The following is a 23,441-nucleotide window of genomic DNA, read 5'->3' on the forward strand; positions in this document are numbered from 1 at the left end:
AGCCCGTGCACCGCAACGAAGAGTAGCCCCCGCTCGCCGCAGCTAGAGAAAAGCCCACATGCAGCAACAAAGACCCAATGCAGCCAAAAATAAAATAAATTTATTTTTTAAAAAACTAAAAAAATAAAAAATAAAAAGATTTATCCATGTTGTTGTATCAGTAGTTTGTTTCTTTTTATCGCTGAGTAGTATGCAATGTGTTTATCCATGTACTTTTTTTTTTAATTAATTAATTAATTTTTGGCTGCATTGGGTCTTTGTTGCTGCACGGGCTTTCTCTAGTTGTGGCGAACGGGGGCTACTCTTTGTTGTGCGTGGGCTTCTCATTGCGGTGGCTTCTCTTATTGCGGAGCACGGGCTCTAGGCACGCGGGCTTCAGTAGTTGTGGCATGCAGGCTCAGTAGTTGTGGCACACGGGCTTAGCTGCTCTGCGGCATGTGGGATCCTCCTGGCCCAGGGCTCGAACCCGTGTCCCCTGCACTGGCAGGTGGATTCTTAACCACTGCGCCACCAGGGAAGCCCCCACGTCCTTGTTGACAGACATTTCAGTTGTTTCCAGTTTGGGCTATTTATGAACAAAGCCACTACAAATATTCCTGTACAAGTCTTTTTGTGGACATATGGCTTCACTTATACTGAGTAAATATCTGAGGTTATAGGTTAGATGTATGTTGTTAATCTTACCAGAAACAGCCAGTTTTCCAAAGTGGCTGTACTACTGTACCCTTCCACCAGCAGAGTACGACAGTTCCAACTGCACCACATCTTCAACACGTGGTATTGCCAATCTTTTCACTTTCTGCCAGTCTAGTGGGTGTGGAGTGCTGTTATCTCCCTGAGGTTTTAATTTGCATTTCCCTGATGACTAATGATTTTGAGCACCTATTCATGTGCTTATTTGGCTATTCATAATCTTCTTTTGTGAACTGTCTACCCAAGTCTTTTGTCCATTAAAAAAAAAAATTAGTTGTGCATCTCTTTATTTTTAGTAAGAGTTCTTATCCTGGTTACAAATCCTCTGTCAGCTGTATGTATTGTAAATAGCTCCTCCCAGTCTGTTGTTGACCTCTTTTCATTTTTGTAATGGAGTCTTTTGACGAGCAAAAATTTTTAATTTTGATGAAGTCCAATTTTATCACTTTTTCCGTCTATGGTTAGTGCTTTTTGTGTCCTAAGAAATCTGTCTTCTCCCAAATTGCAAGAGATTTCCCTATACTTTCTTGTGGGAGCTTTGTAGCTTACGCCTAGCTTCATTCCAAATCAATTTTTGTTAATTTTACAAGTCTAACTAGGGGATAAAGATCAAGGTTCATTTTTTTCCACAAGTTTTTATCTAGTCCCATAAAATAGTTTTTAAAGAATGAAAAAATAGTCAAACTGCAATGTAATTTTTTTTTTTTAATTTATTTGGCTGCGTTGTGTCTTTGTGGCACATGGGATCTTTCGTTGTGGCAAGCGGGCTCTTCGTCGCGGTGCACAGGCTTCTCTCTAGTTTGTGGTGTGCAGACTCTAGAGCACGCAGGCTCACCAGCTGCAGCACACGGGACCAGTTGCCCCGCAGCATGTGGGATCCTAGTTCCCCGGCCAGGGATCAAACCCACGTCCCCTGCACTGGAAGGCAGACTCCTAACCACTGGACCACCAGGGAACTCCCATGCAATGTAATTTTTTAACCAAGATATTTTTCTCCAAGGAGGCCCAAAGGTAATAAGATAAGCAGAAACAGCATTTTTTATTGTTCATTCAGTATATATCTTAACTCACTGATTGAGTGGGGTTTTGTTTTGTTTGCAGTGTATTAAGGGGTTGATATCTTTTTAAATTGTACAACTTCCTTCTTACTTAGATGAAAAATCTTTAAGAGATAACCTCCTATGGTTAATTCTTGATTAACAAAAATACCACAATATCTTAGACATAGTACGTACTCAACAAATATTTTTAAAATATTGGAATGTTTACCTAAGCATTAAACTGATTGGTGGTTTATGCTCCTTTCTTTTCTTTAATTTTCTGTTAGCAAGTCATCTTACCATTTGTAATCATTTCACAAATGTAGGAAAGGGAAGGAGAAGGGAACAGTCAAAATCAGTTAGCTGTCCCCAACTCTTATAAAAATTTAAAGTTTTTAAACATTTTAAATTATGGACTACTAAGAAGTCTAAGAACTTAAAAAAATTAAATTATTTGACTTTTCATGTTCAAACAAAGTCATCACCTAACTGAAAAATGAACTAGTCAATCTTTATGCAAATTATTTAAATGATCAATAAGCTCATTATTTATTAAGTCAATCATGTGACTATAAGAGAGGAAAGGACAGTGTATAATGACAGGGTAAGTGAACGCACAATTTTGTCAGTTAATGATAAAGACTGGCAAATCTGAGTGGTAGGCACATGTTATTTTCTATGTTTCACATTTTCAGTTATAAAAAGGTCTTAGTGACTCTAATGAAAGATCTATTAATAAGAAAATGTATTGTTGGATTTTTCTTAGGAAAACACAATTATAAAACTGGCAATCAGCAAAACTACCACTGAAGTTAGATGGTATGAAATTCTGGAGTAACTCACATCTCCTTGGGTGACTGGTTACAAGATACCGGTATAAGAAGCAAGCCCTAGAATACAGCAAATGCAGACTCAAATGGCATTCGATGAAAATTCTATATCACATTGAAAATAACTTACCTCACTACTCCAACAATAGGATTCAGGTGAAAATACGGGAAAAGAAAGTCTTACTGTATCTCTAAAAAAAATGTAGTTTTACAATGGTATCTCTGCCCAAGTTGTGAATGCTGCTTCATACCTGATTCCTGAGTTTTTGAATTTCATCTTCTCGATCTTTAATTCTACTTTGCAATGTGTTCTTTGTTCGATACAGATCTTCTTCCATGTAGTGGAATTCCTATAAAGTGAGGCACAAATAAACAAAAGCTAAGTTAGTGCTCCCTATGTCATCTCCAGTACCTGAAACAATGCCTGACACAAGGTAGGCACTTGATCAATATGTGCTGCGTATATACCGAATGAGTAAATGAACAGACTTCAAGGGATCTGATGAAAAGTTAATACTTCAGCATGATGTATCAATTTGTATATGATGACTATCTAAGCACAAGTCTTTTTTTTTTTTTTAAATAAATTTATTTATTTATCTATTTATTTTTTGGCTGCGTTGGGTCTTCATTGCTGCGTGCGGGCTTTTCTCTAGTGGTGGCAAGCGGGGGCTACTCTTCGTTGCGGTGTGTGGGCTTCTCATTGCAGTGGCTTTTCTTGTTGCAGAGCACGGATTCTAGGTGCGTGGGCTTCAGTAGTTGTGGCTCACGGGCTCTAGAGCTCAGGCTCAGTAGTTGTGGCGCACGGGCTTAGCTGCTCTGCAGCATGTGGGATCTTCCCGGACCAGGGCTTGAACCTGAGTCCCCTGCACTGGCAGGTGGATTCTTAACCATTGTGCCACCAGGGAAGTCCCAAAGCACAAGTCTTTATTGGTCATATGTTTTCATTTTTCTTGGGTAGAAAAATGTAGGAACAGAACTGCTGGATCATATGATAAGTGTATGCCTAGCATAAAGGAAGAAAACCTGCCAAACTATTTTCTGAATGGTTTTCAAAATACCTGTACCATTTTGCATTCCTACAGGAATATGAGAGAGTTCCAGTTCTTCCACATCCTTTCCAACATTTGGTACTGTCAGTCTCTGTAAGTGTGGCTATTATAGTGGGCATGTAGTGATATCTCACTGTGGTTTCAATTTGCATTTCCCTGATGATTTTGGGCAGCTTTTCACGGGCTTATTTTTATCAGGCAATATCTTGCACCTGTTTTGCTCCATCACTGATAAAACACAGAGAGAGGAAAAAAAGAAATACCTCCAAATTCACTAACAACTGCACCAAACTAGTTTGTACGATGGACAGGATCAGTAAGAGTTAGGTCAGAATTAAAGAGTAAAGCAATGCCAGGGAAGAAGGAGTAAATCATTAACTAAGTACCTTCAAAAGCATTATGCTTAACGGTGCAAAGTAAAGGGAGCTGTATGAAGAAGTAACGTGATAGGGAATCAAACTGCTAGAGACTACTTTAGACATTTAGTTCAACCTGCTCACTTCACAGACTAAAAAAACTGAGATAAGTGAGAAAAGAGAAAATGGGAAGGTAATTAGGTTAGGGAGGGGAATCATAATTTACAAGAAGGTTTGCCCAGTTTTTTTTTTTTTTAAACTAAATATTTCAGCTTACTTTTTTTTTTTTTTTTTAAAAACTTTGTGTTTATTTTATTTATTTATTTACTTATTTATGGCTGTGTTGGGTCTTCGTTTCTGTGCGAGGGCTTTCTCTAGTTGTGGCAAGCGGGGGCCACTCTTCATCGTGGTGCGCGGGCCTCTTATTATCGTGGCCTCTCCTGTTGCGGAGCACAGGCTCCAGATGCGCAGGCTCAGTAATTGTGGCTCACGGGCCTAGTTGCTCCACGGCATGTGGGATCCTCCCAGACCAGGGCTCGAACCCGTGTCCCCTGCACTGGCAGGCAGATTCTCAACCACTGCGCCACCAGGGAAGCCCCTGCCCAGTTTCTTTTAAGCTCTAGGCTAGCATAAAATTTAAGGCTGAAATTTACTTATATTACTTAAAGGACTATTTAATCCCAAGATTAAGTACTTCCCATCCAGAACATCTGATTACTAAATAAATAGCCTAGAGCTACATTCAGCTCCACTTTCCTCTACTTAACTCCCTCATTTTAGAAAAGGGCACTGCAAGTGGATGTGTAAAACCATCAGCCATAATAAAATGAAAGTTCTCTCACTAAACATCAAGAACATCAAATTCTTGTCTTTTAATATATACTAGCTCCTTAAATAAATTAAAATGCAATTTCTGAAAGGAGAGCTAATCTTACAACCAAATTATCTAAGATAGCCTATGATGTACCCTACAGGTTGTTACTCGGTGAATTTTTCTCTTACTACTCAGGAGATCACTGTCATAATAAAAACAAACACTTCCCTGAAAATAGAACCGGTTTCAGAAATGATAAATCCTAATGAAAAAAATCTTTAAAGAATATAAATATGCAAAGCTGGAAACGTTATAAGTGATGCACTGAGAAATATACAAAGCTTTCTTTCCCTTTTGTAAAATGAAGAGAATAGTGATTTTATTGTGAAGATGAAATAAGATAATGTATGCTAAGTACCTATAACAATGTTGTTACTCAGTAAATTATAGATATTATGAATATTAAATATAGATTCCTATTGTGAAAATGTGACTGTAAACATGTTTAACTGTGTTAGTACTGAAACTATCATATAAGTACATTAAAGTAAAATAATTTGGCTTGGAGAGCAGGCAACTGCTAATTGAATAATGAAATATAATTTTAAACATGATTTGTAAGTAAAGTCTGTTATAAGCATTTTTTCTCAAAACAGAAAAAGCAGTCTATTATGGCACTAATGTTGTATTTATATTTCTATTAAATAAAAGTTACTACTGTTTCTGGAAGGTAAAAATCTGATAAAATACAAAAATCAGCTGATGTTTTCAAGTGTTCTAACATACGTACTCTGACAAGGAGATACAATAAAATACAGACAGAGCAGCAGAAAGAATTCTGGGCTCTGGGACAGGAATCCTGGATTCTATTCTATTCTCTAATTAGCTGTGTGATATTAAGCAAGTCTCAAAATCATTTTGTGTCGCTATTTTTCACCTGTTAAAACAAACAAACAACGAGGAGGGTGGGTTAGTAATAAGGTAGGAGGGACCTCTGAGCTCATCCTCTAAGAATTTCAGTACGCTGCTTTACTAGAAGTCTCCTCATATGACCGCTAGTGGACAGTCTTCCTAGGTAATCATCAATCTAAAATCCTTACCTGCTTCTGTCGGTCCAATTCGGCCTCTAGTTCCTGTTTAGCTGCTTTCTGTCCAGCTATTTGGTCTTGCAGATCCTGTAATTGTTCTCTTGCTGATTCCGCTTCACTAACCTGCTGAGCCTCCATATCCTAAAAAGATGAACCGTACATGTGAAAGCAATAATGAACTGTTCAGTTCAATATTTACTGTGATCATCATGTGCTGTGAACAGGGCTCAGCAGGCACTGGAGGGATAAAGATGAATGAGACACAGACGCAGACTAAAAGGAGCACAAAAACTGGCACTTCATTACGTAACACGGCAAATGGTGAGAGAAATGAACAGGATGCCGCAGCAGAAACCATTTGGTTTAATGCGCACGAGCAGACAGCGGCTCACTGGGAGACGTATCTCTCTATTCAAAAGCAACAATTTCAAGAATAGAAATGTAACATCAAAAAGGACGTCACTGCCTTAGTCCCCTGAAATTGCAGGTTATAATTAGTTTTTGTACATGTGTGGGTATCAACATACAGTAACATACAGTAAAAATAACTTTTCTCTCATATCACCTGAGGTTAGTATATTTCTTTTTTAGCTCTATCACTATTATCTGTTTTCACATCTTCCCATATTTCTCACTCTAACTTCTTCACTTGGTGTCGCTATTCTCACTTCTTCAAACTCAAAAACCAGCTTCTAGATATCTGTGAAATCCACTAGTGGCAAAGAGCATTGCTCTAGGTTTCTGTATTTTCCCTCTATGGGTTAATAAGTACAAGTCCATTCATACAGTACTACATGAAACAAAAACTGGCATCTTAACTTTGCTTTTTATCTTTTGGTACATTGTGTTATATACTCATCTCCACAAATTCTGGCACTTCGCATATTGTTTGAAAGAACTGATAGATTAATGATACTCCCAGATAATCACAGTAAAATACTCTAAATTCACACGACTTTGTGGACTTAGTGGAAAACAGCAATAAGGTAAATTATTTTTCCCTACCATTTTCAGGGTGAGTAGAAAGTAGACTAATCTTTGTTATCAATTTGACTAAATCCGATGAATTCTCAAGAGATAGGCAGTAAGCGCAGTGGTTAAGGATACACGTCCTGGAATCAGACAGACTGGGTTCTAATCCTGGCTCTGCTACTTTACGAGTCATGGCAAGTTACTTTTCTTCTCTGTACCTAAATTTCTTCAAACTGTAAAATGAGAATGCATCATCTCCCTCACGGGGTTCTGGTAAGGAATAAATGAAAGGACATATGTCGAGGGCTTTGTGCAGCGCCTGGCACATGAAGTGCTCAGCAAATGACAGCTGCTATAATTAACAATTCTTCCATTTTGCCAGCCCTAATCCTACAGTCCTTATTATCAATTTCATAAACTTCTTGAGAAAGGATAGGAAAATGTGTCAATGTCATCAATGATGCCGGGGTAGGGATGAGATATTAAAGTAAAACAAATCATATTTTTCATAATCTCACCCAAAAGACACGGAATAGGTATGAAAAAGTTTAGCATTTATTCAATTTCAAATTCATGGGACTGAAGTCATTGGAATTCAAAATCATTTAGAGAAAAAAGATCCTACACTTTTAAAGGACAGGAAGAAAAAACCCCAGAAATAATAGCAGCTACTATTTACTGAGACTATTATGTGTCAGGAACAATGCTAGGCCCTTTATACATAGTATACCTTATTCTCAAGAGAACCTTGTTCTCATCTGCAACCTACAGATGAGAAAACTAAGGCTCAGTGAGATGTGGTACCTGGTGTAAAGTAACACATCTACTAAGTGCCAAAGCCAGGATACAGGATCTGCATCTAGATCTGACAGTCAAACCCATGCCCCAGACAAGCCAGCCCATTCTCACAACTTCCACACTTGCCACTGTTGTTCATGTACATCTTACAAATCAATAATTTCCTAAGTCAATGCATGGATAAGTATTCTTGGCAGAAAGTTGGTTTGTTTTTGTTTTTCTTTTTTAAGAACAGAAGGCTCATTACCCCACACTTTTATCTTTCCCATCCTCAGAGACCCCTCCTATGTCAAAGACCCCATGTTTAAGATAAATAAGTGGCCCAATTTTACCTTTAGATTAAATATATTAATTACACAAACTATAAATTATAAGATTATGCATGAAACTATAAAAGATCATCCCTAAGCCCATTCTAATATTAGACAACACTCTAGTTTTAGAAACAAGTCCAAATCTAATTTGTTTTTAACCACTAGAATGTTAGGTCCATAAATATGAAGATTGTCTGGTTCTCTGTTATAGCTCTAAGCCTAGAAGATGCCTAGCACATGGCAAATACCTGGTAAGTATTTGTTGAATGAATGAATCTAGTTACCTAACTTTCTTATTCCTGTAACTTTAAGTCAATCAATGGACAAGAAACCTATTGCTTTAGATTCACTTCTATATGGTAACTAATATTCCCAAAGTTTCACACATTATTTCACCAATACCCTTCCCCCAAAATACAGAATCCATCATGTCTCAAGCTACTAATATCTGAGGGTAAATGGCTGTCTGTGAAGCTGAACGGTAATGAATCTTACCTGTAATTCAGATCTCAGCTGATGTATCTGACCCATCAGTTTCTGTATTTCCTCCCTTTGCATCTCCTTCTCATGCCGAAGTTCTTCTAGTTCCACGCTATTTGCAGTACTGCTATCTAGGCCTTCAAAACCAGATCCTTCCTTTAAGCTGTTAATCAATTTTTCTTTAGACTATCATAAAAAAAAGAATAGCAAAGCAGAGATTAGCCTGTACACTGAATATCACCTACCACACACCAATTAAACTGTTATGGGAATATTCCAATTATATTCTCCACTAGAGAAAGTCCACAGAATGTTAAATCCATAGGGATAAAAATGCAACAGAGCTTTGCTGTACAGTGTTCTTGGACTGTAGTCCCCAGGACCATGTTATTGTTGATAACTTGTTATTAACAAGATTCTTCTCATACTTTCTTCTCATCCTTTCTTATACTTCGCCCCCCCCGCCACGATCACATTCCACTCAACAAATATTTATGGAGAACCTACAATGGGTTTGGCACTATTCTAAGTGTCCCATATAATAAAGACAATGTCACTCCAGATAGTGCCCTCTGCCTTATAAACTAAAAGGGAAGTGACAAATATCCGATACAAGGCAATAAACACAAGCTGAGAGAAGGCTATATAGTAAGATTACCTGCAGAGTTCTGAGCAGGAAAAAAAACACTTCTGGGGAAGAGAAGGCTTTACTTGAAAGATAGCTCTTATACTGGTCCTGGAAAATGGCTAAGATTTTAAAAGGTGGAGAGAAAACAGAGGACAAAGCATAAAATGAAAAAGCACAAGGGCCCAAGAGTATCCTGGGATGCATTCAGACAGAATGTCAGGACCAGTGTGTGAGGGCTTCGGATACCAGGCTAAAAGGTGTGAATTGTACTGGGCAGTCCAGAGCCAGTTACCAGGAAGTGGATAAGGAAGTGATATGACCAGAGGTGCGTTTGAGGAGGGTAACTGTGGCAGAGGTTTAAAGCGGTAGCTCACAAACTATGGTTGATGGGCCAGGTCTGGCCTCTGGCCTTTGTTTGTATAGCTCACTAAGCTAAGAATGGTTTTTTACATTTTCAAAGGATTATAAAAAAGTAAAGACAAAGAATATGTGATGGAGATCACATACAGCCCTCAAAGTCTACAACAGGTACTATTTGGCCCCTTACAGAAAAAGTCTGCCGACACCTACTATAAAGGATAAGTTGGAAGAAGAGATTTGACATGGGAAGACTAGTTTAAAAAGTGCTGTAATCCTAGGCCAGTAATAAAAAGGACCATTGGTTCCTTCACCATAAATATTTGAAAGTCACTCTCCTCCATCAAAAATAGTTTCTCCTTTTTATGTGGTAGAATTATGGGTGATGTCTTCAAGCTTATATGTATTTTTCAAATTTTCTATAATAAACATGATTCGATCTACATCTGTATTTATATATCCATACCTCCATGTGGCTAAAGAGCAGACCTCTCTACTGAGCTTCAGGCCTACATTTCTGATGGCCTTCCTGATACTTTCACCTCGATGTCACATCAATTTTGCAAACTCAGCATAATTTATCATAATCTCCTTCAATCCTAACCTGCTGTCTTTCCTTTTTTCCCTTTTGCAGTAGTACATGGGAACATCATTAGTACACTCAAACCAGAAACCTGGAATCATCCTAGATTCCATTTACCTTTTTCTCTCTTCTTCCAATTAAGTCTCCAAGTCTCATACATTCTACCTCCTACATTTCTCCTAGCAGTCCCTGGTTTGTCATCCTCACTGCCACAAACTTAGATCAGGTCCTCATAATTTCTTACCATTATTTTTGATAAAAGACTCTTTAGCATCCACAACTCACCATCCCACTCCTCATCCCTTCGATGTATTCAACAATTTACTGAGTACCTACTAAGGGCCAGGCACTGTGCTGGGGATTCAACGATAAACAAGACAGACATCCAACGCTCCCCTGACCTCTTCATGGCTGCCACAGCTCTTACACGCAAATCTGACCATGCTGCTCAAATCCTCTGAAACCTCCCCACCCCCTACCCTCACCTACAGGATAAAATCAAAACCCCTCTGCATGGTATGCAAGGCCTTCCACAATCTGGCATCTGCTGTCATTGAGTTTTCTCTCTCATCTCTTAATCTCTGATACTTGATGCTCTAGCAACAGAGAACTAGCTGCAGTCTCCTAAATACACCATGTTCCCTCAGGCCCGCTTTGCTCTGGCACAGGCTGTTCTATCTGAAATCTCCTCCCTATCATGAGTCTTCCTACTCATCCTTCAAGTTCCTCTTCATACAGCATCTCCAGTGATCCCTGACATCTCCAGGCAGGTTTTAAGGACTTCTTCTTTCAAGCTCCCATAGTACTGCGTCAATAATTTCATTTTATCAATTGCCTCACTTCAGTTTAGTGTTGTCCCACTAAACTGAATGCTCCCTTAAGAAAGAGGACACATCTTTTGAGCTCAGTATCCTCAGCACCTATCAAAGCGCCTAGCGAATAGTTAAGTGCTCAATTAAGTACCTCCTAGATGAATTAACAAATTACACTGATACAACACAAATAATTAGAAAGAAGAGTTTAGAGGAGATGGATATGATATTTCACGGAGGTAGAATAAAAAAGGTGTTCATAGCCAATAGGAGGCAGGCGCTAAAGGAAAAAGGTGGCGTCAAAATGACACTGCAGTTTCAAGCTTCACTGCCTAGGAAGGTGGCAATATCACTTACGAAAACAGGAAAATGGAGGGGAAGCTGATTTGGGGGTTGGGACATCCCACATAGAGAAGCATGGCAGGCATTCAGAAACCAGGTGGGAAGTTGGAGCCATGCTGAAGTCACATCAAGTGACAGAAGCAGAGTATATGACAAAGCAAAATAAAAAAGAATAACAAAAAAGGACAGAAGAAGAGGACCCAACAGAAACAGCAGTAAAGAGAAGACAGAGAGCTAAGGCAGTACAAGCAACATTAGAAGGCAACTTTCAAGAAGGTAGGAGGGTTCACAGGGTCAAAAAGCTCTACCAAAATCAAAGTGGACAGAAACTAGTCAGAGGACAGAAAGCATTTAGGTCACTAAAGACTTTTGAGAAGACAATTTCAGAAATGTAGTGGGGACTGAAATTACATAAAAGAGTTAAAGTTAACAGTTCTAAAATGAAGACAGCAGATATCACACGTCTGGCAGATGTCGCACGTCTGGCATTAAAAGAAAGGAGAAGGACAGGGAAATGGATCAAAGTGGTCAAAAGAGCCAAAAGCAATGTTTTTTCCTCAGTTAGGCGTTTCAAGATCTGGTCTTTGTTCTTCCACTAAGTAACCATGTGTTGTTGAGCAAGCTGAGCCAGAAGAAGGCAGCAGAGAGAAAGATACAGAGGAAGAAAGAGGACAGACTTACGGAGAAAGGGCTTAAATGAGGTGAAAGGAGATGGAATCAATGCACATCAATGATGGAAGAAAGAGGACAGACTTAGGGAAAAAGGGCTTAAATGAGGTGAAAGGAGATGGAATCAATGCACAGGTGGAAGAATTATCCCAGAAAAAAAAAAATGAAAGGACACGTCTTCACTCTGATATGAAAGGCAAAGGAAAGAGAAGTTGAAAACTACATTAGATGACTACAGTCTTAGATCTAAGGGAGGGGGAAAAAGCTGGGAGAGGAGAGCTGAGAGCTGGAGGAGGCCTAGACCAGTCACTCTGAAAAATTCAAAAGAGGATCAACAAGGAAGAACATAACAACTGTTAAAAACAAACACTGAAATTATTTATCACGGTGATTAAGGTGACAGCTTGAAGACCTGAACTAGGTAGTGGCAAAATGAATTTTTTTCTTAAAAGGAAAAAAGTGGTAGAAACAGGAGACATTTCATCTTTTTTATAATATTTCTAAGAAGAGCAAGGCACTTGAAGCAAGCCAACCCAGTCAAACAGGAACAAAGTATCTCACAGATCTGTAAAAAGTCTCAGAATGTCTCTCGGTCATCTGGCCTATCTTAACATTCACACATGTGCGTCTCACACTTACCTGGAGTATTCTAGTAGCTTTTTGCTTGTAGTCAATTAATTCCTGCTTAGAGGACTCCAAGTTGGACTTAAGCATTTTGATTTGCTGCTGTAGCTCATCCGCTCTCTTCTTCTCATCTGAGTATTTTCTTTCCACCAGGGTAACTGCTTCTGCCAAATTCTGGCGCTCTGCTCCCATTTTATTAAGGCGTGCAGAAAACTCGCTCTGTGACAAAGTTTATATTATACTTATTATATCATTTTGCTTTGAGGTATACTTTACAACCATCCATTTAGATATCTTATGGGATTTATTAGCTCAGCCCAACAACATAACAGGGAGGTAAAAAAAAGTTCTTCATTTGTTAGGAACTGAAGAACAGGAACTCTAAGGTTGTGGTTCCCAAACATGGCAACTCATCAAAATCAGTGAGGGAGTCTGTTAAAAATACAGCTGCCCAGGGCCTTCCTTGGGCTTAACTGAATTGGAATGTCCAAGACTGGGCTTGGGAATCTGTTTTTTAAGAAGTTTCCCAGGTGAATCTGGTCACTTGGATACTAGGTCTGGTCTGACACTAGCTGATCAATGAATAAAGGTCTACAGAAAACTAGAAAGTCTATTAGAAAACAAATGGAAGACACAAGTACACAGCTACATCTTTTCTAATATCATGGCTAATGTTTTTCCTTTATTTCAGTTTTTCTAAGAAACTATTCCCTCTAATTTTTTTAGCTTAAGAAACTTTTAAAGTACACTCTAAAAAACACATGGTCTGTCCCTTAGCCTACATTTAGTTCTGAGAATTATTTATATTTTACTCTTATTTTCAAAAGCTCCCATCACCAAAAAACTCAGAAGGTGAGACAGAAGTCAGAAAGCTTTTATAGGTACACGCCAATAACTAAAGCCCACAAACCTCTGATCCAATATTAACTCCTGTTTGGAAGAAAAGGAGCACGAGGACCACTCAGCGAGGCACACTGAGCACGTGAAATGTGTCTGCAACTGAGAACTGCATTTTTAAGTTTATTCATTTTAATTAATTTAACATAAATACTGAAGCTCAATTCAATTAATAACAGATTTATGGAGATATAATTCACATTCCATAGAGTTCACCCTTTTAGGGTGTACAATTCAGTGTATTCCTGAATACAATTCAGTGTAGTGTTCTCAGAGTTGTGCAACCATTTTTCATTATCTAATTTCAGAACATTTTCACCCCAAATAGAAATCCTCTACCCATACGTCCCCCTTCCCTCCCAGCCCCTGGCAACCATTTATCTACTTTCTTTCTCTATAGATTTGCCTATTCTGGACATTTCATACAAATGGAATCAACAATATGTGGCCTTTTGTGTCTGCCTTTCTTCACTTAGGATAATGTTTTAAAGGTTTATGCATGTTATAGCATGAGTCAATAATTCATTCCTCTTTATGGCTGAATGATATCTCCTTGTGCGGATATACAACATTTTGTTTATCCATTCAGCAACTGATGGACGTTGTATTATTTCCAGTTTGGGGCTATTATGAATAATGCTGCTATGAACATTCATGTACAAGTTTTTGTGTGGACATGTATTTCCAATTTTCTTGGGTATATACCTAGGCGCAGAATTGCTGTGGCATATGGTGACCCTATGCTTAACTTTTTGAGGAACTGTTATTCTGAGTATGTTTAGAACTACTTTTTCACCTATACATTTTATGAAATCTAAATACAGATCAAGTATTTCTGAAGAAAATTTAGTGAATGAATTGAGATGTGCTGCAAGTGTAAAACACACCATATTTAAAAGAATCAGTATGCAAAAAAGAATGTAAAATATCTCATGAATAATTCTTAACATTAACTACATGATGAGATGACAGTACTTTGGGATATTTTACTGTGGTAAATAAAATATATTAATAAAAAATTTTAAAAGTCTATATTACCTGTTATTTACTTTTAGGGCTGAACTATTTTCACCTGTTGAAAAGACAGTCTGAGCCAGCGGTTCTCAACCCTGACTACCCATTAGCTACACCTGCAAATCGTATAAATCCAAATCACCAACACCTATGCCCTACCTCAAACAATGGGATCTGACTCCCTGGGAATGAAGACTCAGCATCAGAAAGTGTTAAAACCGCACAGGAGGTTCTAATGTGTAGACAGAGCTGAAAATCACTAAACTAGATGCAAAAATTCACTTAAGTGTAAAACTCTAAATAAACATTATGTACAACTTTCTCTTGAAGTAACAGAATCAGATTAAATTGGAATCAGAAAAAGCTTAAATAAAAAGAATGAGATGTCTCAAATCAGCTTTTAATCAAATAATGGTAATGCTGGCTACACAACCAAATTAAATGAAAAGATGTATATATCTAATGAATATTAAGTATTTTAATTGTTTTTCAACATAGAAAATTAAATTTAGCAAGGATCAAGCTAAATTTTCAAATACTTAGTTTTTGCCACAGAAACAGAATTTTCTGAAATGCACTGCAGAATTTTATTACAGTAAATATGTTATGATCAGTGTAAAGCGATTCCTCCTCATCCAAATAATAAAAGAGCCCTGCTGTCCCCATTCTAACCTGCATTTGTTTATAGCTCTCCTGCTCTCTCTTCAGAGTGGCATCTGCTTCGTGCAATCTCTCCTGAAGAGTTTGTAGAGCTTGATTCTGCAGGCTACTACCTTCGCTGTGATCCTGCATTATTCTAAAAGAAAAGACATCCCTTGAAATAACTCATTTCCACAGTATACAAGTGAAAAGGTAGAATAATTTTTAGAGCATTGGCATATTAGCACAAAAAAGATGGTTTGACTAAAACATTCTTAGAGAAATCTCTTTCCCTTTTCATGGACTGTAATCTATATTTTTAGGCATCCAAATATAAGCACACGCCACACATCACTGTACGTCAAAAGATTAACGACACTGCTCTTCAAATATTTTTAAATTCAGAATTTGCTAACAATGCATCTCAAGATTCAGATAATAAATCCATTTTTAACCACACACATTTCCAGCATTACCAAGAGCTACATTTTCTCTCGTAAATTTACAAAGTTAAATTTTCATAAGACGGTATTTACTACCATGTTTATCATTACTTGCACTGATAAACATTCTAGCTCATTTTCTCATTATTAATAGAATTAGCTACCGTGATTTTTCACTCTGTAAGGCTTCCAGTGCTTCTGTGCGAGTATTCAGCAGCTGGTCAGCTTCTTGGAGTCTCACTTTCAGTACAGCCAGCTGGGAATCCTTTGCAGCCACCGCTTCAGTCAGGTCATCTACTTGTGCTCGAAGTTCTCGAGTTATTCGATCACTCTTTGAATGGTCAACATTCCACTTTTCAACTCTTGCTCTTGCTTTGTTTAATTCTTTACAAAAAAAAAGAAAAAGAAAGAAATTTCTCCATACAAGTAAACACATCTTTCTCAGAGCACACAAAGAGCCTCCTTTGAATGCCTTTAGTACTTATTGCCAAAATTAGGAGCTTACAAGTATCTTCAAATTTTTTGCTCCAAGAGGGACCTCCATTTTCCAAGGCCAACATTCATATCTATATTACAGTTAATTGGTTGGAAACAGGCATGAAGCTAGCTGCTCTTCTACAAATGTTTTTTTCTGGAGATATGTCATAGAGCATTTGGGAGCCAACATCAGTAGACAGCCGAGAGTTCACAAGATTAAAATGGTCAGTGGATTTTTGGAGTTCTGCTACAGATAGGAAAGAATGCACATCCAAATCAAGGGCAGACGATGTACACCCCAGTAAGACCAAAAGAAACAAAAACAAAACCTAAAGATAAACACTGGAAAGAAATGTTTCTTTCAATTACTGTGGCCAAAAAGATGTTCTTTTAACCTAGAAAATTGGTGCAGAAAGAGCAATGCAGTGCAAAGTGCCAACCAAAAATAAATAAATAAATATTGAAGCAAACTGTACAGGGTCTCTGGAAAAACTATTTCTATGTCTAAATTAGTCTGGGTTTCTAAAGTCAGTCTAACAAGGCTTAAACTATCTTCCTATTTGTGGTTTCTAAAGAATGACCAAATAGGCCAGTGTCCTGTTTCAGGTGGGTGGGAGGATGATTGGTCCCATTTCCAAATCTGGGCCTTATATTTCTGTGAAAACACTATTTTACAAGTCCCATCTAAAATCTTTCTAATAGTTTAGATATAATCAAGTTTTTAGTTTATTTTTGAAATGCTGAATTCCTAACCCTGGGTAATGTAAATAAGGCTCTACCCTCTTGAGTTTCCTTGGATCTCTGAAGTAATGAGGCCATTTCTTGATTTAAAGACTGAACTTCATTCCTCAGCAGTTGATTCTCCAGTCGAAGATTAGATAGTTCATGTGATCGCCCGTCATCTTTAGGCACTGGCTTGTGATCAGCACAGGCAGCACCTGATGATACATTTTCCTTTGAAGAAATCTCTTGGCCTTCATGGCCAGAACCTGAATTATTAGAGGCTTCTGTAAAAAAAGCAAATACATCTTTGTTACATTGGAATGCTCACTATATACGCACTAGTAGCTTACTGTGGTAGAATGCCTTTTGGCTCAAGTTGACTGCGACTGCTATAGCTAAAACACCGTAAAAGGTAAACTTAAATTTTTAATAGACTTCCCTCTGATGAAATTTCATTCTCATACATACAGCCTATAGATCTGTAAGAACCCTCAAAGTGTGGATACACTGAACAAATGGTGATAAAGAAAAGATACAAGAATACAGTTCTGGGAAGGGGAAAAAAAAAAAGCAGAGAAATTTATGTGGTTGGGTTTAGGTAAACAAGGGTTTTCGTCTCCCTTCTGTCTATGAACCATTTTTGAAAAAAAGGGAGAAGTTTCAACATTGAAACTATTGGAAAGGCATAAAAGAACAGCTGTGGGTTTCAAGGCAAGGAGAGTAATAACAGGTCAGAGCAATTTGTTATATACCAAACTGGAGTCTAAACTGCCTTACCCAAAGAGATACTCATTAATTCAGACACTCATTAATTCAGTTTCATCTTGTTTTTGTTACTAAATGTGATGCAAATACACTTTTTACTTACTCCAAAAAAATTAAGTATGTGCTAAAAAATGAACTATATCTAAATGAAAAGGTTCTCAACATCTTTAGTGATCAAGAAAATGCAAATTAAAACCACAATAAGGACCAAAACACACTCGCTAGATGGCTAAAATTAAAAAGACAACACAAAATATTGGTGAAGATATGGAACTCTTATAGACAGATTGCTGGTGGCAATACAAATGATATAAACACTGTGGGGAAGTATTCACAATTTCTTATGAAATTAAACATGTACCTACCTTTTGACCCAGTAATTCCATTCCTGTATTTATTGAAGAGAAATAAAAACATTTTCCCACAAAAAGACAAGTACAAAAATGTTCATAGCACCTTTATTCACAAAAAAAAAAAACTGGAAAAACCCCAATGTCCATAAAAGAGACTGGGTAAATTGTGGTATAATACTACAGTAAAATACTACACAATAAGAAAGAATTATTAATATACTCAATAACATGAGTGAATCTCACTAACATGGTGAATAAAAGAAGTCAGGTAGGGCTTCCCTGGTGGCACAGTGGTTGAGAGTCCGCCTGCCAATGCAGGGGACACGGGATGGATCGCTGGTCCGGGAAGATCCCACATGCCGCGGAGCAACTAAGCCCGTGTGCCGCAACTACTGAAGCCTGCACGCCTAGAGTCTGTGCTCCGCGACAAGAGAAGGCACTGCAATGAGAAGGCAGCGCACCGCAACGAAGAGTAGGCTCTGCTCAGCGCCAACTAAAGAAAGCCCGCGCGCAGCAACGAAGACCCAACGCAGCCAAAAATAAAATATATTTTTTAAAAAATGAAAGGAATTAATGAGTTATGCACCCATCATAAGGATTACATTTAGCAGAGTGCCAGATATTGGTATTCTTCAGGTAGTATTTGTGATCAAGCTTTGATTTCTGCAGGGTTAATATAAGTGATTAGTGTCTGTGTTAAAATTTCAGCTGTGACATTATTTTCCTGAAATTAAGTAAAATAAATATAATCCTCCCGAAAGTATATGAAATAGACAAATTCTTAGGAAAAAAATATAACTTACCAAAAACAGATTTAAAAAGAAATGGAGGGGGGCTTCCCTGGTGGCGCAGTGGTTGAGAATCTGCCTGCTAATGCAGGGCACACGGGTTCGAGCCCTGGTCTGGGAAGATCCCACATGCCACGGAGCAACTGGGCCCCGTGAGCCACAATTACTGAGCCTGCGCGTCTGGAGCCTGTGCTCCGCAACAAGAGAGGCCGCGATAGTGAGAGGCCCGCGCACCGCAATGAAGAGTGGCCCCCACTTGCCACAACTGGAGAAAGCCCTCGCACAGAAACGAAGACCCAACACAGCCATAAATAAATAAATAAATAATTAAAAAAAAAAAAAGTCATTAAAGATAAATTTAAAAAAAAAAAAAAAAAAAGAAATGGAGGGCTTCCCTGGTGGCGTGGTGGTTGGGAGTCTGCCTGCTAATGCGGGGGACGCGGGTTCGAGCCCTGGTCTGGGAGGATCCCACATGCCGCCGGAGCGACTGGGCCCGTGAGCCACAGCTACTGAGCCTGCGCGTCTGGAGCCTGTGCTCCGCAACAAGAGAGGCCGCGATAGTGAGGCCCGCGCACCGCGATGAAGAGTGGCCCCCACTTGCCGCAACTAGAGAAAGCCCTTGCACAGAAACGAAGACCCAACACAGCCAAAAATAAATAAATAAACAAATTTTAAAAAACAAAAAAAACAAAAACCCTCTTTACCTCTATTTAGAAACCAGAATTTAAGTTCGATCTGTCATCTTTAAAAAAAAAAAAAGAAATGGAAAACCAATTGAATCGATAGTTAAATCTTCCACTATGAACACCCCAGACCCTGATGGTTTCACCAGTGAGTTCTAGCAAACATTTACTGAAAGTTAAGTTTGGTTTTAGGTTTAAGTAAATCAACTGATTTGTATACCATATTAATATTAAGAAGAAAAATTATGATATCTCAATAACATATATGAAAAAAACACTGCTAAAATTCAACATAAGAACTCAAATTAGAAATACACGGAAACTTCCTTAACCCGATAAAAAGTACATATGAAAAACCTAACACAAACTGAAACACTCAAAGCATTCTCTTTACGACAAGGAACAAGACACAAAATTGGTTTTCAAGTACAAGCCAATGTAGTAAGGCAATAAAAAGAGTTTTTAAAAAGATAAAAGGGTTAAGCAGAAAACAGTCATTATCTACAGATATTATTGTGTTGTTGAAAATTTAAATGAATGTATAGAAAAATATGAAGCTTAAGAGCTATCTTAGGTTGCCGTGTGTGTGTGTGTGTGTGTGTGTGTGTGTGTGTGTGTGTATTTACAAAAACCTATAGACAGCAACAAACAGAAAGTAAAAAATTTTAAAGCATATCAATTATAAGAGCTTTAAAAAATATAAACTACCCAGGAATAAATCTAACAAAAAGTATGCAAGACACTTATGGAAGAAACAATAAAATCTTAATGAAAGACATCTAAAAAATAATTATACCATGTTAATAAGTTAGAAGATTCTATGTTGTAAAGATGCTGATTCTCACCAAACTATCTGTATGTCAGTAGAAGCAATGGACTCCCAGTAAAGACCACCAGAAGTTTTGTGGAACTTGGCAAGCAAATTCTAAGACGCATATGGAAGTACAAAAGTCCCAAGAATAGCCAAAACATTCTTGGAGAAGGACAAGGTGGTAGAATCTGCTAAGAAGGACAAGGTGGTAGAATCTGCTCTTTGAGATATAAAGACATATTATAAAACCACATTAATTAAGACAATGTGGCACTGACACAAAGACAAATAAACCAATGAAACAGAATTAAGTGTCAGAAACATACCAACATATAGATGGATGTTTGATATATGACAGAGGTGGTATTGCAGATTAATAGGGAAAGTAAATATTTTCAATAAATGGTGCTGGGATAACTGATTTCCATTTGGGAAAAAAAGGGAACTAGATGCCTACCTCACACCATACATAAAAAACAACTTTAGGTAAACATCCAAATATGAAAGGCAAAAGTATAAAACCTTTCCTATAATACAGAAAAATACCTTTATGACCTGAGGATAGGAAAAGATTTTCTAAGACACAAAAGGCACAAACCATAAAGAAAAAATTGATAAATCATTATATCAAGAACTTCTATTGAGACATTATAGAAAAAGGAAAAAAACAACAAGGTAAAACTGGAGGAGGATGAGAAAGAATTGCCATCTAGAACATATAAAGAGTATCTGTGAATCAATAAGGAAAAAGACATGCTTCCACAACACTGACCATACCTCAACTGCTGCATTTACTATATTACATGTATATTATCTGTGTACATGTGTATCTCATCCAATAAACTATAACCCATTCACTTCTGTATCCTGGCCCAATAGGGTCTCAATAAATGTTTGTATAATTAATTAAAAGATAGTTGAGAAGAAATTTAGGATTGTTCATACCTAGTTAATTAACTGCTAGTGCATGCATCTGTCTTGAAAGCCCAAAACCCGTCTCTTTACCACTTTTTTATCTTGAAATACAAGAAAGATTTTATTCACTAAGAGCCAAGACTGTGGAAGAAGCTAAATGGTTTAAGAACATAAGCTCCCATGAGTTATCAGCTCTATAAAGAATCCCTGCAAGGACCTATCATGTTTATTGTTATTTTAAAATGCTTCCTAGGTACTCAAATTAGCCACATTATCATGTAAACATTTTTTGCAGGTGAGAAGATGTACATGTTGAGGTAATTTCATAGCAAGTTAAACAACTGAAAACCAGAATTCTAAGTTCTTACTTCACTACTAAGTCAATGCCTTTAACCCTCCAACTTAGATCAAAGTTCAGTTTCTCACGCTTTACTTTCAGGGTAGGCAGGGGGAAAAACACACCAAAAAGCTCACAATCCAGAATATAAGTGAAGTACAGCCACCTGTTATTTTTATAATACCAATGACAGAAAGAAATGAATTGGAGATAGTTCCAAATCCAAAACTATATGTTTCCTTTCAGATTTCAAAATTTTCTTCTTTATATCTTAAAACGTCTTAGAGAATCATTTTGGATATAATTTCTTAAGATGCTGGGCTGAGGACTTCCCTGGTGGCGCAGTGGTTAAGAATCCGCCTGCCAATGCAGGAGAGACGGGTTTGATCCCTGGTCTGGGAAGATCCCACATGCCACGGAGCAACTAAGCCCGTGCGCCACAACTACTGAGCCTGCGCTCTAGAGCCCGCGAGCCACAACTACTGAGGCTGCGTGCCGCAACTACTGAAGGCCACGCGCCTAGAGCCCATGCTCCGTGACAAGAGAAGCCACCGCAATGAGAAGCACATGCACTGCAACGAAGAGTAGCCCCCGCTCGCTGCAACTAGGGAAAGTCCACGCGCGGCAACCAAGACCCAACACAGCCAAAAATAATTAATTAATTAATTAATTTTAAAAAAAGATGCTGGGCTGGGTAAAGTTACCAACAGACAACATTCAAAGGTCCCTACTGTAACCGTACATTGGCTAATAGTGTTCTATGCTGTCCCCCTTATTTACACCACACACTTCAGAGAGCCTGCCCTTGCGCCAGCACGGACAGGTAACAAAACAGAGCATGACAAATGCTACCAGAACATTTTAGGCTATGATGACATCCAATTTGGTTAACTCTAAAAGAAACAGAGGACTGATTAACTACCGTGGCTTTGGCTCCCAGAAGGATGTTCTTCAATGGTTTTGATGGCGGTTACACTGGTGTTCACAGAACTGTCACTTGTTGTCCGAGAACTCTGCAAGACAGGTGTTTTGCCCCTTTCCTTTTTGATTTCCACTTTCCCAGTAGGCTCTTTCTGTGAACTATTAAGAAAATCAAACAGCAGCTCATCATCAGGCTCTGACTTTTTTCTTCGAACAAACTGGGATGAAGGCCTAGGAACAGATGCATTTTCAACAGGATGGGAGGCTTCCACCGATGTCCTAGATCCTAGTTTCACATTTGCAGTCCCAGCTAAGATGGTGGCTTTTTGATTCCTAATATTATCAGCTGCTGAGGAAATGTAAGTCGCTTTAGGTCCTGTCTGATAAGTCAAATCTGTATTTTGCTGGTGAAGTTCAGGATAGTCAGTATTTTTGCTATAAACAATGCTGCTGGTGTTCTCTTTTCTACTGAGAGCTGTTGCAGCCCCTTGATCAACTCTGTTTAAAAGATCTTCTGCCTTTCCAGCAAGATCAGCAAACCAGGACATGATGGCAGCAGAATAATCCTGTTGGTGAACCTGTAAAAAGGATATAAAATGATCAGTGTGGCTTAACAGCAGAGCACAGCGATTAAGACCAGGCTCTAGAGTCAGACAGTCCTGGGTTGGAAAGCCTGACCCTGCCTCTTACTATGTAATTTCAAGCAAACTACTTGACTGAAACTGAGAAACTTCACCTAGAAAATGAGGAAAATAAGTGTACTTACTTTACAGGATGGTTTTAAGATGAAATACTACATTAAAAAACACTTTGAAAAATGCCTAGCACACATTAGCACTCATTTGAGTAGTTGCTACCATAATTACAACTACCACTACTACCGTTATTCCTATTTCAACAAAGTGTAAATACTGCAGCACTATCATGGATAATTTAGGTGTGCATATACACGTCTAAAATATACCTTCAATAATTTAGATTGTCAGTACCTACTATATGCACATTAACCTAAGTTCAGAATAAAACAATTACGATTGCATAGACATTCATTTGATGCATATATTTGGGTACTTATCCAGTGCCACAATAAATCAAAATGATGATGATGAAATAACTAGTTTCCATGACAGAGAAGAGTAGCATATAAAAAAGTCAACAACCATTTCTTGAATGTGCACATTGTTCCTTTTGCCTGGAGCGCTCTTTCACGGTTAACCTTTTTT

General features: G+C 38.1%; 1 protein-coding gene across 7 annotated transcripts in view; it reads right to left on the reverse strand.

Annotated features, from left to right (window-relative positions):
• GOLGA5 (golgin A5) overlaps nucleotides 1-23,441 on the reverse strand; it is a 49,029-nt gene that overhangs the window by 24,004 nt on the left and 1,584 nt on the right. For 6 of the 7 annotated variants that reach the window (XR_014242411.1, XR_014242412.1, XR_014242413.1 and 3 more), the window contains exons 2-9: nucleotides 22,220-22,796; nucleotides 16,702-16,929; nucleotides 15,610-15,829; nucleotides 15,036-15,159; nucleotides 12,468-12,671; nucleotides 8,453-8,623; nucleotides 5,886-6,014; nucleotides 2,815-2,913 (exon numbers count right to left, since the gene is read on the reverse strand). Coding sequence is in view for 3 of the 7 variants with exons in the window: in XM_082384540.1 (XP_082240666.1) it covers nucleotides 2,815-2,913; nucleotides 5,886-6,014; nucleotides 8,453-8,623; nucleotides 12,468-12,671; nucleotides 15,036-15,159; nucleotides 15,610-15,829; nucleotides 16,702-16,929; nucleotides 22,220-22,766 (1,722 nt within the window). In the remaining 4 variants the exon portion in view is untranslated. Of the gene's footprint in view, nucleotides 1-264; nucleotides 2,624-2,814; nucleotides 2,914-5,885; nucleotides 6,015-8,452; nucleotides 8,624-12,467; nucleotides 12,672-15,035; nucleotides 15,160-15,609; nucleotides 15,830-16,701; nucleotides 16,930-22,219; nucleotides 22,797-23,441 lie in introns of those variants that run through there. The other variant, XM_082384541.1, reaches the window with a different exon arrangement.

The sequence above is a fragment of the Balaenoptera borealis genome (assembly GCF_965194805.1).
Source record: "Balaenoptera borealis genome assembly, chromosome: 3".
Classification (NCBI taxonomy): Eukaryota; Metazoa; Chordata; class Mammalia; order Artiodactyla; family Balaenopteridae; genus Balaenoptera; species Balaenoptera borealis.